The 19,927-nt window shown below is 41.0% G+C and overlaps 2 protein-coding genes across 2 annotated transcripts; both read left to right on the top strand.

The window, feature by feature from the left end:
• Positions 1 to 3,852: 3,852 nt before the first annotated feature.
• Positions 3,853 to 7,714, top strand: LOC107196860 (extracellular calcium-sensing receptor-like). The gene is made up of 6 exons (XM_015600813.3): positions 3,853 to 4,089; positions 4,218 to 4,506; positions 4,754 to 5,548; positions 5,683 to 5,913; positions 6,212 to 6,335; positions 6,412 to 7,714. Exons 1-6 carry the CDS (start codon positions 3,872 to 3,874, stop codon positions 7,308 to 7,310), a joined length of 2,556 nt encoding a protein of 851 aa, XP_015456299.3. The 5' UTR covers positions 3,853 to 3,871; the 3' UTR covers positions 7,311 to 7,714.
• A 6,614-nt stretch (positions 7,715 to 14,328) lies between these two features.
• Positions 14,329 to 18,487, top strand: LOC103034808 (extracellular calcium-sensing receptor-like). Its single transcript, XM_007231525.4, has 6 exons — positions 14,329 to 14,608; positions 14,734 to 15,025; positions 15,265 to 16,062; positions 16,159 to 16,389; positions 16,892 to 17,015; positions 17,151 to 18,487. Exons 1-6 carry the CDS (start codon positions 14,388 to 14,390, stop codon positions 18,047 to 18,049), a joined length of 2,565 nt encoding a protein of 854 aa, XP_007231587.3. The 5' UTR covers positions 14,329 to 14,387; the 3' UTR covers positions 18,050 to 18,487.
• Positions 18,488 to 19,927: the final 1,440 nt, after the last annotated feature.

The raw sequence follows: 19,927 nt of genomic DNA, 5'->3' as shown, positions 1-19,927 counted from the left end.
CAGCTCTACAAGCCCAGGAAACAATAGAGGGTTAAACTGATAAGCATATATGACACAGCCTAGAGCAGTGATGGTATAGTTACTTAATCTTAAATATAGTTACTTAAAAAGTAATCCGATTACTGATTACTCCTTAAAAAAAACCTAGTTACTTTATGGATTACGCGATGTGTGTGTGTGTGTGTGTGTGTGAGGTGGAGAGAGAGAGAGAGAGAGAGAGAGAGAGAGAGAGTAACGCACAGTGACTTGGATAAGTAACTTTAATCTGATTACTGCATTGGAAATAGTAACGCGTTAGATTACTCGTTACTGAAAAAAAGAGTCAGATTAGAGTAACGCGTTACTAACATCACTGGGCCTCATGTACTAAGACTTGCGAGGACTTCCTACTAAAATGTTCTGTATGCTCAGACCTGAAAAGTTCCGTCCGCACAAAAAAATCCGGATTTATCAAACCGTGCGTAGACAGAATCCTACGTACTTTCTCTTAGTACATCACAATTAACTTGAAATCAAGCGCAAGTGCAAGAAAACATCTCACCTGCCATGACTCTTCCCTCAATTACGCAGAGTATAATGTTATAATAATAACAATAATAATATGCTAGAGTATAATATGCAAGTCAAGAAAGAAAAGTGTGGCAAGACGCATAGCGCAATAACTAATAATTACCCATAGACTGTATATAAAGATGGACGCCGTGTCGCCGTTCCCATTCATTCAATGAAAATGAAGCCAAAATCTTCCGCCATTTTGGCGATTCAGAGACCAGAGTCTGCGCAGTAGAGACCAGAGGAGGGAGAAAGGCTGTGGAGAGACCGCCTACTCATTTAAATAACCCCGCCCCTGAGGGCTGCCTCGCGGTCACAGACTGCAGAGTGGGGCGGAGCGGAGCTGACGGCCTGTTATTGGTCCCGCCCATAAGCAGCCCTTTTACCATAACCACACCTTTTTTGAATAGAGCCGAATAAAGTTTTAAAAACTGAATTCTGTGGGGATATAAAAATTTGACAATATAAGCAGAGGTTACACTAGCTGTTACATTTAAATAATGGAGGTAGAATTACAGTATATTGGGAAAAAACGTGATTGAAAGTTGTCTGTTTTGCCATTGAAACCTATGGGGATGGGTGGAGTTACACAGCTTTCTGCAGCCGAACAGCAGGGGGCACCCGACCTGTGGTGGCTTCACTTTTAAGAGACGATGCTCTGTCCAGCTATATACAGTCTATGTAATTACCCAATAATTACCCATGTTTTAAATGTATTATTCTAGAATGGATAATAAATGCTTTCATTTAAATGAGTTGCTTACCAAGAAGCCACCCGTCACGCACACAGCTTGTCCTATCCTCTTATCTAAAACAGTTTATAAGTTAGTCATCATCATGGGCCAAAAAAATATAATGGTCACGGAAAATGCGCTCTCAATGAATATGGCCATTAGCAATATTTTCCAATGCCAACACTGCCATCTCCAACAACTCCAACTCCAACAACTGAAATTTTCTGATTACTTTACTTCATTTTACCCAATAATGCTTACTACAATGTGTGCATAAAGGATATCTTAATAGTTGTAATTTCAATGCATCACCTCTAAGTGTCGCCAAATGACATAAACACAATACATCCGTCCAAAAAAACGTAAACGCCCGAAACAAAAGTGCCGTGGGGAAACGAACGTTCTCACGTTCAAGTCACATTTAGTACATCTGACCGTGAGCGTGAAATATGACGTACTCAATGTTTTTGTGCGTACGCACCTTTAGTACATGAGGCCCCAGCTCTTGCTCAATGCTCTGTTTTCGCCTTTGCACTCTCATGCCTCCCATTGTTTTGTCATCCCATGCTGGTTTCTCTAAATTCAGACATCATCAAACACTGGTTTGTCCATATTAAGACCTCATCCTTATGTCCGCTTGCACTCCTCAGACTCCTCTCGTGTTACATAACCCTGAAAGCCCTTTCCTGCTGAACACTCTCTACCTACTGGACAGGATGGCAGTGCTTGGGCATTTACCTGCCAGCAATCTTCCACAAGCTCATCCATGTATCTTATTACACATTTTCCAGTCATCACTATGTCACCTTACTCATCCAGAGAAATGAACTGCACAGACAACTCCCTTGCTTACCTGTCTCCTCTCACCTCCTTTTGTGCTATGGCTAATACTCACCTGCCAAATCTGTCATAATTAAAAACATATTAATCACTGCCTTCTTGAACTTCATCCACTATTTAGAATTAATCACACCTTCTGCCATTCATAACCATCAATCCACCCTGGCTATTCACATATCCATATCTTAGATGCCCATTCTACACCAAGATATTAGACTGGAAAAAACCCTGGCCATTTACTTCTTCAAACTGTTATCTCTGTTACTAATCTCTTCTCCACTGTCTCCAACTCTGCACAAGGCACATCTCCTCATCACCCCCTCTTTACTACAGTCAGGACCACCTGGTACTCATCTGGTTCTACTTCCACCTTCACCAAATTCTTTTAATCATTGGTTTTAACCAACCCCTCTTTTCAGCTCACACCTTGGAGCAGGCTCCTTTCAGTGTCTAACTCTCTAACTCACTTTGCAAATTCTCAGTTGCTGGTCCTCCAAAACTTACCACATCTAAATCCATTCCCATACACCTACGCCCAATGCAGGCCATGCACATTTGTCTACCATCAACTTTTGGGGGACCAGCTTCACTTATTTACCAAGCCACCCAGAGCTCCAACACATAACATTTAAGTCTGCCCTCCCAATCGAGCCGGTCAGTTACATAGCATGGAAGACTTTGTAACATTTGCAGCATTTGGACATAGTCCTATAGGTCCTCAAAAAATAAGACCCCTACAATGTCATTAGATTTAGAGGCTTTTTCAAGGTCCTTGGTTTTGAGATTCTCTTGTCTTGAAGAAAAAAGGGTGTGTTTTAGATCCAGATGTATATACTCAGAAATACAATATGGAATGTAGATCTTTTGTATTATATTCACAGTACACATTCACATTCACTTACACACAGTATCGGTATCGGCAATGGGTATCGGCTGATACCATTTCCGGATTTGGAATGCGGGAGTAAAAAATAGCAGGGTAAACAGCGCGGGTAGAACATACAGACAAAATGGAGCAGCATAGCAAGAGCTACTGCAGTAGCGTGCCTTTCTGCTTAAACAGCAAACGTAAACAAACAAACCTGACTAACCTGCTAACCGAGCCGAACGCTAATGGTACGGAGCAGAATTACTGCTCTAAAAGGAACACTGCACATATATGTTGTAATAAACAATAAAAATAGAAAAACTGAAAAGTTTTCCTTGTTTTTACCATATTTTGATCATTACATGTTCAACTGAATAATTCTAACATTAACAGGAGCTCCTTGTCAATCAATATCTACTGCAGCCAATCATTTAACAGATCTTTAAAAAAAGTCAGAAACTGCGGAGCAGCCAATCAGGTTATTATGTCTTATTCAGGATAAGACAGTTGGTACTCGGTATCAGCCCGATACCAGAAAAACTGGTATCGGTATCGGTAAGAACAAAGTGGTATCGGTGCATCTAGCTTTTAGTCTATAGCAAAAATAACTATTCCAATTCTTTTGGAGGGAAGTATATTTGGGTTAGGAGCCATTTTAAAATCTACTAATTCACGGTTTATGAACGTTCAATCCTGTATAAGGTCATTAAAGAAAAAAACATTTTAGATGCTGTTTATGAGAAGAACATTAATTGAAATCCACCAGGAGATGCCTCAATTACCAAATTTTGCTGTGGGCAAATTAACCTGTATTAAACAGGTAAGGCACTGCACCTCCTCCTTTCATTTGCTGTCTCTATGCCTTTCTTCTTGGGTGATGGCAGTGAATGCATGGCTATGGGCAATAAGATTCCTGGCTGGGCCAGTATGGGTGCACTCTTTAGGATTGTCTTGTAGTCTGCAGAGCAGGTCTGTCTCAGGAAGCCTGTATAAAGAGGGAGATGTGATCATTGGAGGTTTATTTGCCATTCACGCTAAAGCCCCAGAACCTGATTATATATTCAGAGAAAAAGTACCAGCAGGCCATTGTTATGGGTGAGTATGCGTGATATTTGGCAATAATGTCAGAAATTATTGTTTTTTGGGTTACATATATAGAAAATCCCCCCAGTTTCCCAAGGGCTATAACATAAAACTAAAAAAATGCTCTTTTTCTGTTTTAGTCTTAACCCACGATTATACCACTGGCTAAAGACAATGGTCTTCACAGTGGAGGAAATAAACCGGGACCCATACCTGTTGTCCAATTTTACACTGGGCTACTTGGCTGCAGACACTTGTCTGAATGAGGCTGGTGCTCTGAATGCTGCACTGTTGTTAGTGACTGGAAAAGAGGAGGTAGTGTCTGGAGAGTGTACCAGGGCTCCCACTGTGCCTGTCATAATTGGCGATTCTCTTTCAGCTTCTTCAATCGTGCTGGCTGATACACTAGGTGTTTTTGGCATCCCCATGGTAAACAGCAAACTTTCACAACCACCACTACAATGGCAAATTATTACATATTTTTATTTATTTTAAAATACATTTTTCTGTATATTTTATTGATATTACGTCAATAAGTATTAATTTAGTGAATATTACTATATTTTCATATTTATCTTAACAGTTAATTTCACCAAAGTAAAATGTATAACTTCTGACAGATTTAATGTGATTTCTAAGCTCTATTCTCTCGATTTTCTGTTCTCCATGTCTCCAGGTCAGCTACTATGCTTCCTGTGCATGTCTTAGTGACCGCAAAAGGTTCCCCACTTTCATGCGCACTATTCCTAGCAATGCCTTCCAGGCTAAAGTGGTTGCCCGCCTGCTGCATCTGATGGGCTGGTCCTGGGTGGGGGTTATCTACGGAGATGATGCCTATGGGGAAAGCAGCGTGCAGTTGTTGATGAATGAAGTGCAGGGTTCAGACGTGTGCATGGCATACAAGGAGATTATCCCCAAAACATACACAGTAAGCAAGCTTGGACAAATTGTAGAGAAAATCCAGAGCTCCAAGGCTCAGGTGGTGGTGATCTTTGCCATTCCTGCAGAAGTACAAGCGTTGCTAAAAGAAGCATTTAGGAGGAATGTCACAGATAAACAGTGGATTGCCCCTACAGCCTGGAGCACTGCAGGCGCCTTTACTGCATGGAGCGGCATCTCGTTAGTGGGCACTATTGGAATAGCGTTACGAAGCGTTGAGCTCCAAGGTCTAAGATCCTATTTGACTAATCTCAGCACAGAGCATTACCCAACAGAGAAGCTGGAACAGAACATCTGGGAGGAGGCATTTGGTTGCAAATTTGTCACAGATAGCCAATCAGGACTTTTAAAACCACAGTGCTCAAACTTGAAAATTCAAGTTCAGACAGTTGAGTTTGACGGCATGTATAATGTTTATAAGGCTGTGTATGCTGTTGCACATGCTATTCAAGACATGTTGAACTGTGAGCCAGGCAAAGGACCATTCAAGAATGGAGAGTGTCCTGAGATAAAACCAATAATACCTGAACAGGTAAAAATAATCGGCTGGGATTTCTCTAAAAATGTTGATATATAATAATGAAAATAACTACAATAAGTAAAACATATTTCTGTATGGATCTTTTAAATGTGCAGGTTAGATTAATAACTGAATTTTGTTGGCAGCTTCTGCACTACCTAAAGGCAGTAAACTTTACAACAACAACAGGTGAACAGGTCTATTTTGATGACAATGGGGATCCAGCTGGTTCATATGACATTGTTAACTGGCAAATAGGGCCTGGAGGAAAAGTGGACATTGTCAATGTTGGCAGTTTTGATTCATCAAGAGGACCAGATCAAGACTTGCAACTGGACATCCAGAATGTAGTCTGGGGAGGAGGCTGGGGCAAAAAGGTAAGAATGCTTTCAACAAATCTGTCTAATAAAACTTTATAATCCAATTCTTTTTTCCAGAATAAAATGGCTGTGCAATAGTTTTGGGTAAGAGGTCAAATAAATTGGTAAGTAAAAACAAATCTATTCTTGTGAAATAAATAATATGTGTTAAAAAGTTATACTGGTTTATAGGCCTGTATCTGATCAAGTTTTTGCCATTTACTCAGTCACACCTAATACAACTAACAGATGTATAGCAGGAGGTTATTTAATATTTTCTGTTATTGAAGTGGAGACTTCTCTCATTGCTGTACAGGTGCCGGTGTCTGTGTGCAGTGAGAGCTGTCCCCCGGGTACCAGAAAGGCTGTGCAGGATGGAAAGCCGATCTGCTGCTTTGACTGTATTCACTGTGCAGCAGGGGAGATCAGTAATACTACTGGTAATGTTTCACCTGAAAGATAGAATGTTAACAATGTTAACATAGCTTCCTCATTTAGTAATTTTTTTTTCTCTAGGCTCCACAGAGTGTATAAAGTGTCCACGCCGGTTCTGGTCCAACACTGATCGGACAGAATGCATCCCAATGACAGTGGAGTTTCTGTCCTTTCAGGATGACATGGGCATCATCCTCGCTGCACTGTCTGTTGCTGGGGCAGCACTTACTGGAACAGTCCTCACTGCCTTCTTCCGTCATCGAGATACACCCCTGGTCCGCGCCAATAACTCAGAGCTGAGCTTTCTGCTGCTGCTCTCACTCAAACTCTGCTTCCTGTGTGCTCTGGCTTTCATTGGCCGTCCAGCTCCTTGGTCCTGCATGCTGCGTCATACTCTGTTTGGGATCAGTTTTGTGGTGTGTCTGGCCTGTGTGCTCAGTAAGACCGTGGTGGTTCTGGTTGCATTCAGAGCAACTCTGCCTGGATCAAACTTAATGAAGTACTTTGGTCCTCTTCAGCAGAGAGCAGGTATCTTCTTCTGTACGATGGTGCAGGTGGGGATCTGTGTGCTGTGGCTGGCACTGGCACCACCTCTACCCACAGAAACTGCAGGAGGTGAGCTTGGAGCTCGGGTGGTAGAGCTCTGTGCGGTGGGCTCTGTGGTGGGCTTCTCCCTGGTTCTGGGCTACATCGGATTGCTGGCTTCCGTCTGCTTTCTGCTGGCCTTTTTTGCTCGGAAGCTTCCAGATACTTTCAATGAGGCCAAATTCATCACCTTCAGCATGCTGATCTTCTGTGCTGTGTGGATCACCTTTGTTCCAGCATACGTCAGCTCTCCGGGGAAGTACACTGTGGCTGTGGAGGTCTTTGCCATCTTGGCCTCAAGTTACGGCCTTCTACTGTGCATCTTTGCCCCAAAGTGTTATATTATCTTATTTAGGCCAGAGAGGAATTCTAAAAAGAGTGTGATGGCCAAATAGTAAACATAGTGTTTCCTCTCTGCGTACTTTCTGTTACAAAAGAAAAAAGGTCTATTAAGACTAATCATTTTTGCTGCATAATTACGTTCCTTTAGTGCAAGGACGCTCAGTTCTAGTCCTAGAGGGGTACCACCTGCAGAGTTCATATCCAATCATCCTCAAAAATTCAGATGCCACTCCCTGCTTCCATTCACTTCTCCATTTGATTTGTTTTAGAATTGGATGTCTAAATTGATGAAGGCTGAAGGATCACTAGGATACTCAACCTTGTCAAGAAGTTTTAGTTCTCATAATGGTGACATTTGAACAAAATGCTTTCTTACTATATTCAGTAAAATATAAACACATGTAAATGTATTAAATATGTAAATATATGTTAAAACACACAAAGATGTACACAAAGATCTTTTGGGTGAAAATGTAAAGATGCCATAATAAATATGTTAAATAACAATAATGCTTTTATCTCAACCTGTCTGCTCATAATTTATTTATTTATTGCTCTGCCCTTGGACACACTTCTGCATGACTACATGTTCAAAAAAGTACCATTCCATTGCTCTTCACACTGGCCCTTTCTAATAGCTAATATTTCCATATAGTGATGGCTTGAAGGATATTTTTATATTTTTATTGTAGGGGAGAGACAACAGTCCTATGCATTGTTATTCTAATGTGTGCTTTAACCATTAACAGCAACACACATCCTAAGTAAAAGGTTATAACCAACAGAACAGGGTCTGGTTAAATAGTTCAGTAAAAAGGAGATATTGCATATCTTAAATAGATGTGGCTACATGCAAAGCATGGCAGATGTCACATTTCAAGGTCAGGTAGTGAGGAAAAATTATTTATGACCAGATAGGAAAAATCCATGACTGCAAATTGTTTCAACTGCCTGAATTGCTGTGTGTAAGCTGCAGCAGAGCCACAAAGGCAGTTAGATGCAGGGAAGAATTTTAACTTTCTGCAGCTGCATTTCCACCTTTATTACCCAATTAACTGTGAAATATAGCCAAAGATGAGGGCAGGCCTGATACTGATGTGTACTCAAAAGCAAGCCTGTTCTGAGTCTGATTATTTAAGGGTGGGCCAGGCATATAATTGCTCCAGAAATACCAACATTTTAACTGGCTACTCTGTATAATCTGGGTTTGTAAATTGGGACAGTAGAGGTGGAGCAAGAACACAGAAGTGTGACAGTATTGTGCATCAGGAATTGGAACTGATGCAATCCCTAGACAAATATGTCAATCCCTTCACAACTGGCATACTGCAAAGAACTGGAATTGGAATTGATGATCATACAAAATAACTGGACTGGGAAGTTAAATAAAAGAATGTCAACCAACCTCTCTGATGCACCTGTTGTCACTTTTATTTGGACCAAAGCAGGCCAACTTAATTTACAGTTTCTTATGCTTCCACACTGGTCAGACTGATATCTGATAAGTTTAACTGACATGAAGTGGGTGGGTTTGGGCCTGAGCCGAATTCTGCTCAAGGTTAGCTAAAGTAACATAAGGGAGGCTGGGTAGACTCAGGTTTTGTTAGGAGGGGTGGCACAGTAATAGGGCCTGCATGAGGCTGGGTGGAGTGTGAGTGCAGAATTGTGCCGGATGAACCCTAATAATTTAGTCATTCTATGCTGCCGATTGTGGCTGGTTGAAATAGTGACGTGCAGATGTGGCAAATCCCCTTGTCCTACAGGTAGGCTGACAGTTTATGAGAGACTACTTGAGGGCTGTTTTTGTCAGGACATTATTCTACCAATAACCCCAGTGAGTCCAGAACATGAATAATTTACAGGCCTATGATCAAGCCTACCAGCATTGCTTTAGGCCACTCTGAAAGAAGTTCACAGTTGGCGTGAACAGTTGGTCCTGGGTTTGGGGCTGACTGAGCATGGACACCTGTGGGACATGGTTGCGTAGGGCGGGTTTTTGCCCTCCCTACCGCTCCACGCTGCTCTCCGCCGATCGTCACTGCCGTTCCTGGGGGGGTGGGCGTCCGTGGGTCCATGGGTGCGTGGCCGGATGCCCTAATGTGGTCTCTGGCCCGCCCCCTTGGTGGCCGTGGCCTGGGGGTGGCTTGGGCCCCCTTGGCGTGGGGGGGGGGGCCTGCCGGGTGTCGGGCTGTTCCCGGGTGCTTGGGATCTCGGGGGCCGCATGCTCGGCTCGTGCAGGGGGTGCTCGCTTCCTTTGGCTCTCTGGACTCTTGCTCTTTGCCATGGGGGCTTCGTCTGGAGTCTCCCCCGTCCTCATCTGGGGTGTGCACATGGTTACCATCGGGATGTGTGGCCGAGGGTCTTCTGGGCTCCTAATGGGCTGTGGATGGTCTGGGTCCACTGGGTTCTTCCCTATCTGCCTCTGGATCACAGGGGCATGGTGGCGGTTTCTTGCCTCCATTGTGGTAGGCATTTCATGACATAATCCGTAACACATGACATATTTTTGCAAAAAACAATAGAATAGAAGTAACTGTGCGTGTGTGTGTATGTATTTATGTGTATGTATTAATATGTATGTATATTTATGTATGTGTGTATATGTATAAGCATATGTATAGTTAGATATGTGAGTATGTGTATATATGTATGTTTGTTTATTTTATGTTTATTTTATTTTATTATTATTATTTTTTTTTGTTTGTTTGTTTTTTGTTTAGTTTTTTTTTTCTTTTTCTTCTTCTTGTACCCCCCTCCTGTACCTCACACTCCGATCCTTCCAACCCTGAACTCCCACAACTATATCCACACAAAATATATATAAAAAAAAAAAAAAAAAAAAAAATAATAATAATAATAATAATAATAATAATAATAATAATAAATAAAATAAAATAAATAAATAAATAAAAATAAAGTATTAATTGTCCTCCGAAGAGGGGGGGTGGTGGTTGGGCCAAAAAAAAAAAGAAAAAAAAAAAAAAAAAAAAAAAGTTCACAGGTCACAATAAGAAACTGCTAGTGTAACTCGCCAGTTGAAGATGCTTCCAGGGGCAGGATGGCCAGTCTTAGTTAGCAGGGTTGAAGGCAGGCTGCCCTAGTCTTTTTTTATTAAGGAGACAGACAATGCACTGTTACCAATGATTCAATTGCCCTGTTGATACCTAGTCACCACATGACACAGCAACATAGTTGTTTAAGCCTGACAATGGCAAAGTGGCCATTGTCACCGCTTGGGACCACAGTGCAGCGCCCCTGCATAATGATAAAAAAATGAAAACGTCAAGGCTGAGGAGATTAGCTCCATGCCATTTCACATGGAATTTGCACTTAGGGACTGCTTTTTTGTCCTGTCTCACTGGCAGGTTAAGTGCCAATATTGATCTCTGAATTTGTGTAGCCATGCAAAAAAGTGTAGGTTGGTTTCAAAATGCTGTAATTTATGTCAGCCAGTCAATTTCATCACTTTAATATCAATGCAAAGCTATATGATTAATACCTCCATGTAGTGGACCCTCTCTTTAGGCCACGGTTACTATTACTTTGTTTTTTAGAGAGAATTTGAAAAGTTGGTCTTACAGAAGTAGTACATTTCAGGGTCAATTTCAGATTTACATGGCAAGGAAGAGGCAATAAACATTATTTGGTATTTGGACACAGTCCTGACGGTCATTAGGGATTGCCTAATTGTCTAATTGCCTGCATGCAAGATTTACAGGGTGTTGCTATGCCTTGGGCAATAAAAACAGCACAGCCTGAAACCTCCCAGGAATTTAAACACATTTGCGAAACAGAGCAATTATCATGATGTCACAGCAATTATTATTACTAAGTGTAATTGTCCCTAATTTCCCCATAGGTTCAACCGATTAAGAAGCTCTGTGACTTGAAAAAAATATTTACATGCGGTCAACATGTTTTGTGTTTAGAACTCTTGAGTGTAATAGATAAAACCAATACATTTCATATAATTGACATTTTGAAAAATAAGTGTTAAATGCATTTTTATAGTTTTATATTTAAAAAGTAGTACAAACAGAAACATTAAAATATTTTAAGAAATCTTAATTCCCACCCACTGCGTCTTTTATTCTTAACATTAAGAGACTTTAAGGGGATCCAAGCCGGGCTGGTGTACATAACATTGTCTCAACCAAGAGCGTACAATAGCCAGGCCATAATACTGGAGGTTTGCTGAAAAACCACTACTTGGTTATCTCTACTTCAACCTGTAAAGCATCTCTCAAATATTCCTATCATAGTCATAATCCAAATAATCCAGTCATAAGGATTGTTTTTCTGTACACATTACCAGCTGCAAGCATGAGAAAATCTAAGGCCACAAAATAGAAAGCCTTAAACTCACCTCTTTACAGATTGAGAAATAATTAAAAACGGCTTTAACCTGTCTTAAGAATTAAGCCTCAGATCTCAATGTATCTGCTGTTGGCAGGCCCATAATACAGTAGCTTTGGCTTTAAAAGTTTGTAGAGTCATAACAAAATGGATGTAATTGGCCTCAGTTCAATTGGCCTCAGTTAAAAATCATCATAGCGTTGTGGTATTTTTATTAAGATGGAGAGATGGACATGGAGAACGCGCTAACAGGCATGTCTACAAATTCAGATTAGGATTGCAGCAGTAACCATGTGTGGGCAATTTAAAAATCACAATTGAAACTCAATCTGTACATTGTATATCTGTGTGTGCCACACTATGCATGGAGAACAAAAAGAGCACTTGAGAACCAAAATTGTGGACAAATATCAACAATCTCAAGGTTACAAGTCCATCACCAGAGATGTTGTCCACAGTGTGCAGCATAATCAAGAACTTTACAACCCATGGAACTGTAGTTGGACGGGAAAGAAAAACTACAGAAAGGTTGCAATGCAAGATAATGTGGATGGTGGATAAGCAGTTCCAAATTTAAGCTGTCCTGCAGGCGCAGGATGCATCAGTGTCAGCCCGAACTATCATCAACATTTGAATAAAAAGAAATGCTATGCCAGGAGACCTAGTAGTGCACCACTTGATGAAACAGAGACATAAAAAAGCTAGACTGCAGTATGTCCAAATGTATTTAAGTAAGCCAAAATCCTTCTGGGAAAACAGATGCCTCTGCCCTTGGAACCATCTTCAACTGGCGCGGGAACTTCTTTCAAAGTTGCCCAAAGCAATGCTGGTAGGCTTGATCATAGCCCTGTGAATTATTCATGTTCTGGACACACTGGGGTTATTGGTAGAATAATGTCCTGACAAAAACAGCCCTTGAATAGTATCTCATAATTTGTCAGCCTACCTGTAGGACAAGGGGATTTGACACATCTGCATGTCACTATTTCAACCAGCCACAATCGGCAGCATAGAAAGACTAAATTATTAGGATTCATCCAGCACAATTCTGCACTCACACTCCACCCAGCCTCATGCAGGTCTGTTTTGGACAGATGAGGCCCAGAAAGAGATTTTTGTTAAAGCACATCATTCTACTGTTTACCGAAAACAGAATGAGGCCTACAAAGAAAAGATCACAATACCTACAGTCAAATATGATGGAGGTTCAAAGATTTTTTGGAGTTGTTTTGCTGCCTCTGGCACTGGATGCTTTGACTGCGTGCAAGGCATCATGAAATCTGAAGATCACCAAATTCAGCAGGACAATGACCCCAAATATATTTCAAAATTCACCCAGAAATGGATGAAAACAAAGTGCTAGAGAGTTCTGTAGTGGCCAGCAATGAGTCTGGATCTAAATCCTATTAAACACTATCTTAACATTGCTGTTGGGAGAGGCACCCGTCAAAATGAAAAAAAAAAACAAACAAATGCTGTTTACAAAAAAAGTGGTCAAAAATTCCAGTTAAGGGTGTGCAACCAAATATGAAGTTGAGGGTGCCAATAATTTTGTCCAACCCATTTTTGGAGTTTTGTGTGAATTTTTTTTTTGTGTGTTCCAATGCACACAAAAGTAATAAACATGTGTTTAACAAAATGTGTAGTTGCAATACATTTCTATAAGAAACATTTCATTTTCTTGAAACATTTCAGGACACTTTTGGCCATTTCTCTATTAAATATATGAGACCATATGTACAGCGTGAGGTTCAGTGTCTCTCCAGTCGTCGCTAAAGAGCGATTTTCTTCCCTACTAATATTCACATTAGTTACTGTACACATTATCCTCAACCTGTATCTTTTACTGCCCAGGATTACAGCCAGACCACCACCTCAAAGCCCCAAGGAAGTCGGCAGGAGTAGTCAGTCCCCAATAAAGCATCTTTCTGCAAAACAGGGGAAGCGAGGTGGTCTAAGTGTATGGCCTTGCTGGATGCACATGACAACGTAAATGTAGGCTTAATACAAAACTAAGTACTTATGCTTTTAATGCTGTTTATTGTTATCATTCTGTTATTATACTGTGAAAATCTCATAGTTAATAGTCTGATTATTCATTGCTTTTGCATTTGTTCCACATGTGGAAGAATGGCAAAGTGCAAAAACAAGTCCTGAACCAGTCCAAAAAAAAATGTGCCCAAAATAAAAAAGGGGCTAGAAACAGGTAACTTAAAGAATAATTAAACGATATGAAGAGAAATAAACAACTTAAAACAGGCTGTATGAACTTCAAGACTTCTCACCTACAGAAAGATGCACAGCCCTTAAGTACCCAAACAAATGATCTCACAGAACAGTTGCCTTCACCAAATTATTTCGGGGACAGTGTGACCTTCACAGTTGCTGGAAAGGAACACCAGGTCATGTCACATGCTGTCTGCAATGAAATAAATCTAAATGAAAAATATACAGATTTTGTTTTAAATGCCCAACTTTTCAGAAATTTCCTAAAACAAATAGGTCAGGGAACACACTTAGCCATTCCAAAATCTACAAGGCCACGGGTTATGTCCACTCATTCCTGTATAAATAGTTAAAAAACAACAACAATTTATTAAATACTAATTAGGGGCAGGAACATTACTCCACCTGGAGTTGCCCCAATTACCTAATTTTGCTGTGGGCAAATTTTCCTGTATTAAACAGGGTCTTCCTCTCTCTGAATATGAAGGGCACTGCATTCCTTCTCCCTTTCTTTTCACTCACTATCTCTGTCCCTTTCTTGTTAGGGGATGGCAGTGGATGCATGGCTATGGGCAATAGGATTCCTGGTTGGACCAGTCTGGGTGCACTCTTTGGGACTGTCTTGTACACAGCTGCAGAGCAGATGCATCTCAGGAAGCCTGTATAAAGACGGAGATGTGATCATTGGAGGGCTATTCCCTGTTCATTTTAAAGGCCCAGTACCTGATCGTAAATTCACGGAAAGAGTACCAGCAGGTCTGTGTCAAAGGTGAGTATGCGTAATATTTTCCCTTTTCAAGACATTTCAGAATTTTGCATTGTAAGTTGTACATATATGGGTGTTTTAGGTCTTTACAAAGGATATAATGTTCCAAACATTTCTTTCTGTTTTAGTGTTAACCTGCGCTTATACCTCTGGCTACAGACAATGATTTTCACAGTAATGGAAATCAACCAGGACCCGAACCTGTTGCCCAATCTCACACTGGGCTACTTGGTTGCAGACTCATGCCTGAGTGAGGCCAGTGCTCTGAGTGCTGCTCTGTCGCTAGTGACAGGGAATGTGAAGGTTGTGTCTGGAGAAGAGTGTACCAGGGCTCCCACTGTGCCTGTCATTATTGGTGATACTCTCTCAGCTTCTTCAATAGTGCTGGCTGATACACTAGGTGTTTTTGGCATCCCATTGGTAAATGGCAAACTGTAATTTTAACAAAATAATTTCAGATATGTTTAATTCATTTTATTAATTAATATTATTATTTATTTATTAAAATTTACTTTAACTACTTTTACTACTTTTTTGTATTTATATTTAACTAACAGTTAATTTCAAGACAAATATTTAAAATTTCATATATATTGACAGATTAATTGTAATTCATAGATAGACTCTGTTCTCTTTTTCTCTATGCTTCATGTCCCCAGGTCAGCTACTATGCTTCCTGTGCATGTCTCAGTGACCGCAAAAGGTTCCCCACTTTCATGCGCACTATTCCCAGCAATGCCTTCCAGGCTAAAGTCATTGCTCACCTGCTGCTGCAGGTGGGCTGGTCCTGGGTGGGGGTTATCTACGGAGATGATGCCTATGGGGAAACTAGTGCACAGCTGTTAGTGAATGAAGTGCAGGGTTCAGACGTGTGCATGGCCTACATGGAGATTATCCCCAAAACATACACAGTAAGCAAGCTTGGACAAATTGTAGAGAAAATCCAGAGCTCCAAGGCTCAGGTGGTGGTGATTTTGGCCATCATTGCAGAATCAGAGGCACTGCTGAGAGAAGCAGTTAAGAGGAATGTCACAGATAAGCAGTGGATTGCTCCTACAGCCTGGAGTACCGCAGGCTACTACACTACATGGAGCGGCTTCACGTTAGTGGGCACTATTGGAATAGCCATACGAAGTGATGAGGTCCAAGGTTTGAGCTCCTATTTGACTAATGTCACCTCAGAGCATTACCCAACAGAGGAGCTAGAACAAAATGTTTGGGAGGAGTCATTTGGTTGCAAATTTGACAAAGAAAACCAGTCAAGCCTTTCAAGACCACAGTGCACAAACTTGGGAAATGTCCAAGTACAGTCAGCTGGATTTGATGGCATGTATGCTGTTTATAAGGCTGTGTATGCTGTTGCACATGCTATTCAAGACATGTTGGACTGTGTGCCGGGTAAAGGTCCATTTAAGAATGGAGAGTGTCCTGAGATAAAACCAATCATTCCTGAACAGGTACAAAGAAAATTCATTCAGGACAATCACAATGTCCTCTATGAATCCAAATACAATAATAATAATAATATACTAAATAACTTATCTTCTTGGCAGCTTCTGTACTACATAAGGGCAGTTAAGTTCACAACACCAACAGGAGAACGTGTCTATTTTGATGACAATGGGGATCCAACTGGTTCATATGACATTGTTAACTGGCAAATTGGGTCTGAAGGAAAAGTAGAGTTTGTCAAAGTTGGCAATTTTGATTCCTCGAGAGGACCAGATAAAGATCTTGAACTAAACATACAGAATGTGGTCTGGGGAGGAGGCTGGGGTAAAAAGGTAAGAATACAGTGAATAAATCTGTATAATACAGTTATTTATAAAGATCACTTGTGTAAAGTCTTTCTTGTGCAATGTTTACCCACCTCATAATTATTTATTGATAAAAAAAAGCTTTGCTGGGCTAACTAATAGGAATCACTTATGCATATCATTCTCTGTGAAATACATAGTGACTGATGACACATCACAATACAGACCTGTGTTAAAAGAATATGGATGTGTTATTTTCACATAAAAACAGAATAAAGGATCTGTTTTTTTTGTTTATTATATGGCCCAGCCAAACCCTCATTTAAAATTGAATTGAAATCCATATTTGTTGCATTCTTACATATATATGTTAAGTTCATATGTATGTTCAAAACAAATAACATATAATTTAGAAGATATGAAGATACCCCAAAAATTCTGTATCTTTTGATACATGTAGAAAAGAGGAGTTAAGTGTAAAATGTGCATTATGTAAAAAAAAATGGAGACTTCTCTCATTGCTGTACAGGTGCCGGTGTCTGTGTGCAGTGAAAGCTGTCCCTCGGGTAGCAGGAAGGCTGTGCAGAAAGGAAAGCCGATCTGCTGCTTTGACTGTATTCACTGTGCAGCGGGGGAGATCAGCAATGCTACTGGTAGTGTTTCATAACCATCAGAATGGTTAATTTAACACTATGTAACAAAGATAGTTAAATCAACTTAATCCAACTGTCTGATCAGCTGAAATGTTAAGATACCTCCCCCATTCTGCTTAATTCTGTTTTTTCTAGACTCCACAGAGTGCATGAAGTGTCCTCAACGGTTCTGGTCCAACACTGATCGGACAGAATGCATCCCGATGACAGAGGAGTTCCTGTCTTTTCAAGACGACATGGGCATCATCCTCGCTGCACTGTCTGTTGCTGGGGCAGCACTTACTGGAACAGTCCTTGCTGCCTTCTATCGTCATCGAGATACACCCCTGGTCCGCGCCAATAACTCAGAGCTGAGCTTTCTGCTGCTGCTCTCACTTAAACTCTGCTTCCTGTGTGCTCTGGCTTTCATTGGCCGTCCAGTCCCTTGGTCCTGCATGCTGCGTCATACTCTGTTTGGGATCAGTTTTGTGGTGTGTCTGGCCTGTGTGCTCAGTAAGACCGTGGTGGTTCTGGTTGCATTCAGAGCAACTCTGCCTGGATCAAACTTAATGAAGTACTTTGGTCCTCTTCAGCAGAGAGCAGGTATCTTCTTCTGTACAATGGTGCAGGTGGGGATCTGTGTGGTGTGGCTGGCACTGGCACCACCTCTACCCACAGAAACTGCAGGAGGTGAGCTGGGAGCCCGTATAGTGCTCCTCTGTGCGGTGGGCTCTGTGGTGGGCTTTTCCCTGGTTCTGGGCTACATCGGATTGCTGGCATCCATCTGCTTTCTGTTGGCCTTCTTCGCAAGAAAACTTCCAGACAATTTCAATGAGGCCAAATTCATCACCTTCAGCATGCTGATCTTCTGTGCTGTGTGGATCACTTTTGTTCCAGCATACGTCAGCTCTCCTGGCAGATACACTGTGGCTGTGGAGGTCTTTGCCATTCTGGCTTCAAGTTACGGACTTCTACTGTGCATCTTTGCCCCAAAGTGTTACATTATCTTACTCAGGCCAGAGAGGAACACAAAGAAGAACATGATGGCCAAATAAGTCGATACAGAGATTTCACACAAGAAAAAACAACAAGAGAGACTATAAAAAGTTAGCTAACATAGTTAGACTGTGTTCCCTCTATGTACAAAATGTGTGTATAATCTTTTTCATTTTGTGCATTTAGTGTGCTCAGTTCCGGTCCTACAGGTCTACCATCCTGGAGTTCTGTTCCAATCAACGTGATTATAACGTTCATATGCCACTTATTGTTATCATTTACATCATGTGTGTTAGAATAGAGTTGGACCTTTAACTTTGCAGGCTGAAGGATCATAGGACCAGAATTGGGCACCCCAGTGATAGTGGCATTCTGTATAATGATTTTGAATACCACAGCACTGTCAAGTACTAGTATGTTTCCCCATAATGGTTACATGATACTAAAATGTGTTCTTGCTATATTTAGTAAAATAAACACATGCATACATTTAATAATGTATAATAGAATTATACATAACTTAAGTAAAAAATAAATATCTTGAAAACACAAGCAAAATGTACTCAACAATTCTCATGAAAATGTCATGATGCCATAGTACACAAGGTTAATACAATTTTTGCTTTCCTCTTAACCCGTCTGCTCTAAAATCAATAGCACTTTTAAGCCTTTTCTTGTTTTTTTATTGCTAAAAATCATGTCAAAATATAAAAATGAATGATATTTATTTTCTTTCACATTTTTTTCCTTGAGGATTTTTAAGAGATTTTACACAAAAAAACAGGCATTTGCATTGAGAGATACCAAAGGACATAGGTAAGGCTGCATGATATGCAAACATACTGTAAAAAGTCTTAATATAAAGTATATGTACAAAACATACAGTTTTAAAGTACCTCAAATAAAAGCGCTGCTACTATTTGTCGCTGGGACCTGTGAAGGTTGTGGAATGCAATGTATTTACAAAGTTTCCAGACAATGAATATAATATTGTCATGACTGGACAGGACACGAGCAGATGAAATAAACAGACTTTATTAGATTAAGGGGTGATACAAAGAGTAGTCAGAACGAGCAGGCAATGGATAACGCTTTGTAAAGTGGATACACCAAACAATACTTGGTAAGGTGTGTGGGGAGTGAGGGTACATTTATAGCTGTCTGAACAGGTGAATTCAATACTCAGGGGATTGGCTTCCTGGTAGTGCCATGTGCAGTGTCATGTGATCGCATGATAAAGTAAAGTCAGTGTGAGGTGCATTCTGGGTATCGTAGTCTGTAGTGCATTCTGAGTCATTCAACTCCCACAAAGAAAAATAGAGATAAGCGGGCTTGTCGGAGACTAAGGCGTATGACAGTTTTGAGATACTTTGCATTTTTATGACTGGTGAGGACTGTGAAAGAATGTACAGCCCCCTCCAACCAATAAAACCATTCTTTAAGACTATCTTGACAGCTAGGAGTTCTTGGTCACCGTTACCATAATTGCTTTCTGCAGCTGTAAGTTCAGGCGGAAAGAAAGCTATGGGGTAAGGCTTAGGAAGAGACCCACTACACTGAAACAGCCCCACTCCGAGGCTCGTGTCCAAAGCATCCCCCTAAACGCAAGTAACCGGACGTTCTCTTTCAACATTCGCTCTGTATCTCACTATGGGAGTGATATAGACAACTCCCGTATTGCATGCCTTCCGAAGCCGTGCTGCCTGCCTAGAAATGGTTAAATAATGATGTTCTGACCTATACAGAATGCATGACCAGCTCTGCCAATCTTTTAACTATCTTGCTACACTGAGCACAGAGTGTGCCACTGGTGCTGCAGTGACGTCAAGCCGATAGAATCTGGCAAAGGTGTGCGGCGAAGCCCAGCTGGCAGCTGCACAAATGTCCTGTAATAAGACACCCTTAAGAAGCAGCCATGCCCCTGGTGGAGTGGGCCC

The sequence above is a fragment of the Astyanax mexicanus genome, chromosome 9 (assembly GCF_023375975.1).
Source record: "Astyanax mexicanus isolate ESR-SI-001 chromosome 9, AstMex3_surface, whole genome shotgun sequence".
NCBI lineage: Eukaryota > Metazoa > Chordata > Actinopteri > Characiformes > Acestrorhamphidae > Astyanax > Astyanax mexicanus.
The sequence above is the reverse complement of the archived record's forward strand: the minus strand, read 5'-3'. Positions and strand labels throughout refer to the sequence as shown.

What these genes read in the sequence shown, in the direction of transcription:
- LOC103034808 (XM_007231525.4), top strand. Translation starts at nt 14,388, where the DNA reads ATGGCAGTGGATGCATGGCTATGGGCAATAGGATTCCTGGTTGGACCA. An exon ending in AACCAATCATTCCTGAACAG is followed by an intron (nt 16,063 to 16,158) that starts GTACAAAGAAAA and finishes TCTTCTTGGCAG; the next exon opens with CTTCTGTACTACATAAGGGC. An exon ending in GGAGATCAGCAATGCTACTG is followed by an intron (nt 17,016 to 17,150) that starts GTAGTGTTTCAT and finishes TGTTTTTTCTAG; the next exon opens with ACTCCACAGAGTGCATGAAG.
- LOC107196860 (XM_015600813.3), top strand. Translation starts at nt 3,872, where the DNA reads ATGGCAGTGAATGCATGGCTATGGGCAATAAGATTCCTGGCTGGGCCA. An exon ending in AACCAATAATACCTGAACAG is followed by an intron (nt 5,549 to 5,682) that starts GTAAAAATAATC and finishes TTTTGTTGGCAG; the next exon opens with CTTCTGCACTACCTAAAGGC. An exon ending in GAGGAGGCTGGGGCAAAAAG is followed by an intron (nt 5,914 to 6,211) that starts GTAAGAATGCTT and finishes ATTGCTGTACAG; the next exon opens with GTGCCGGTGTCTGTGTGCAG.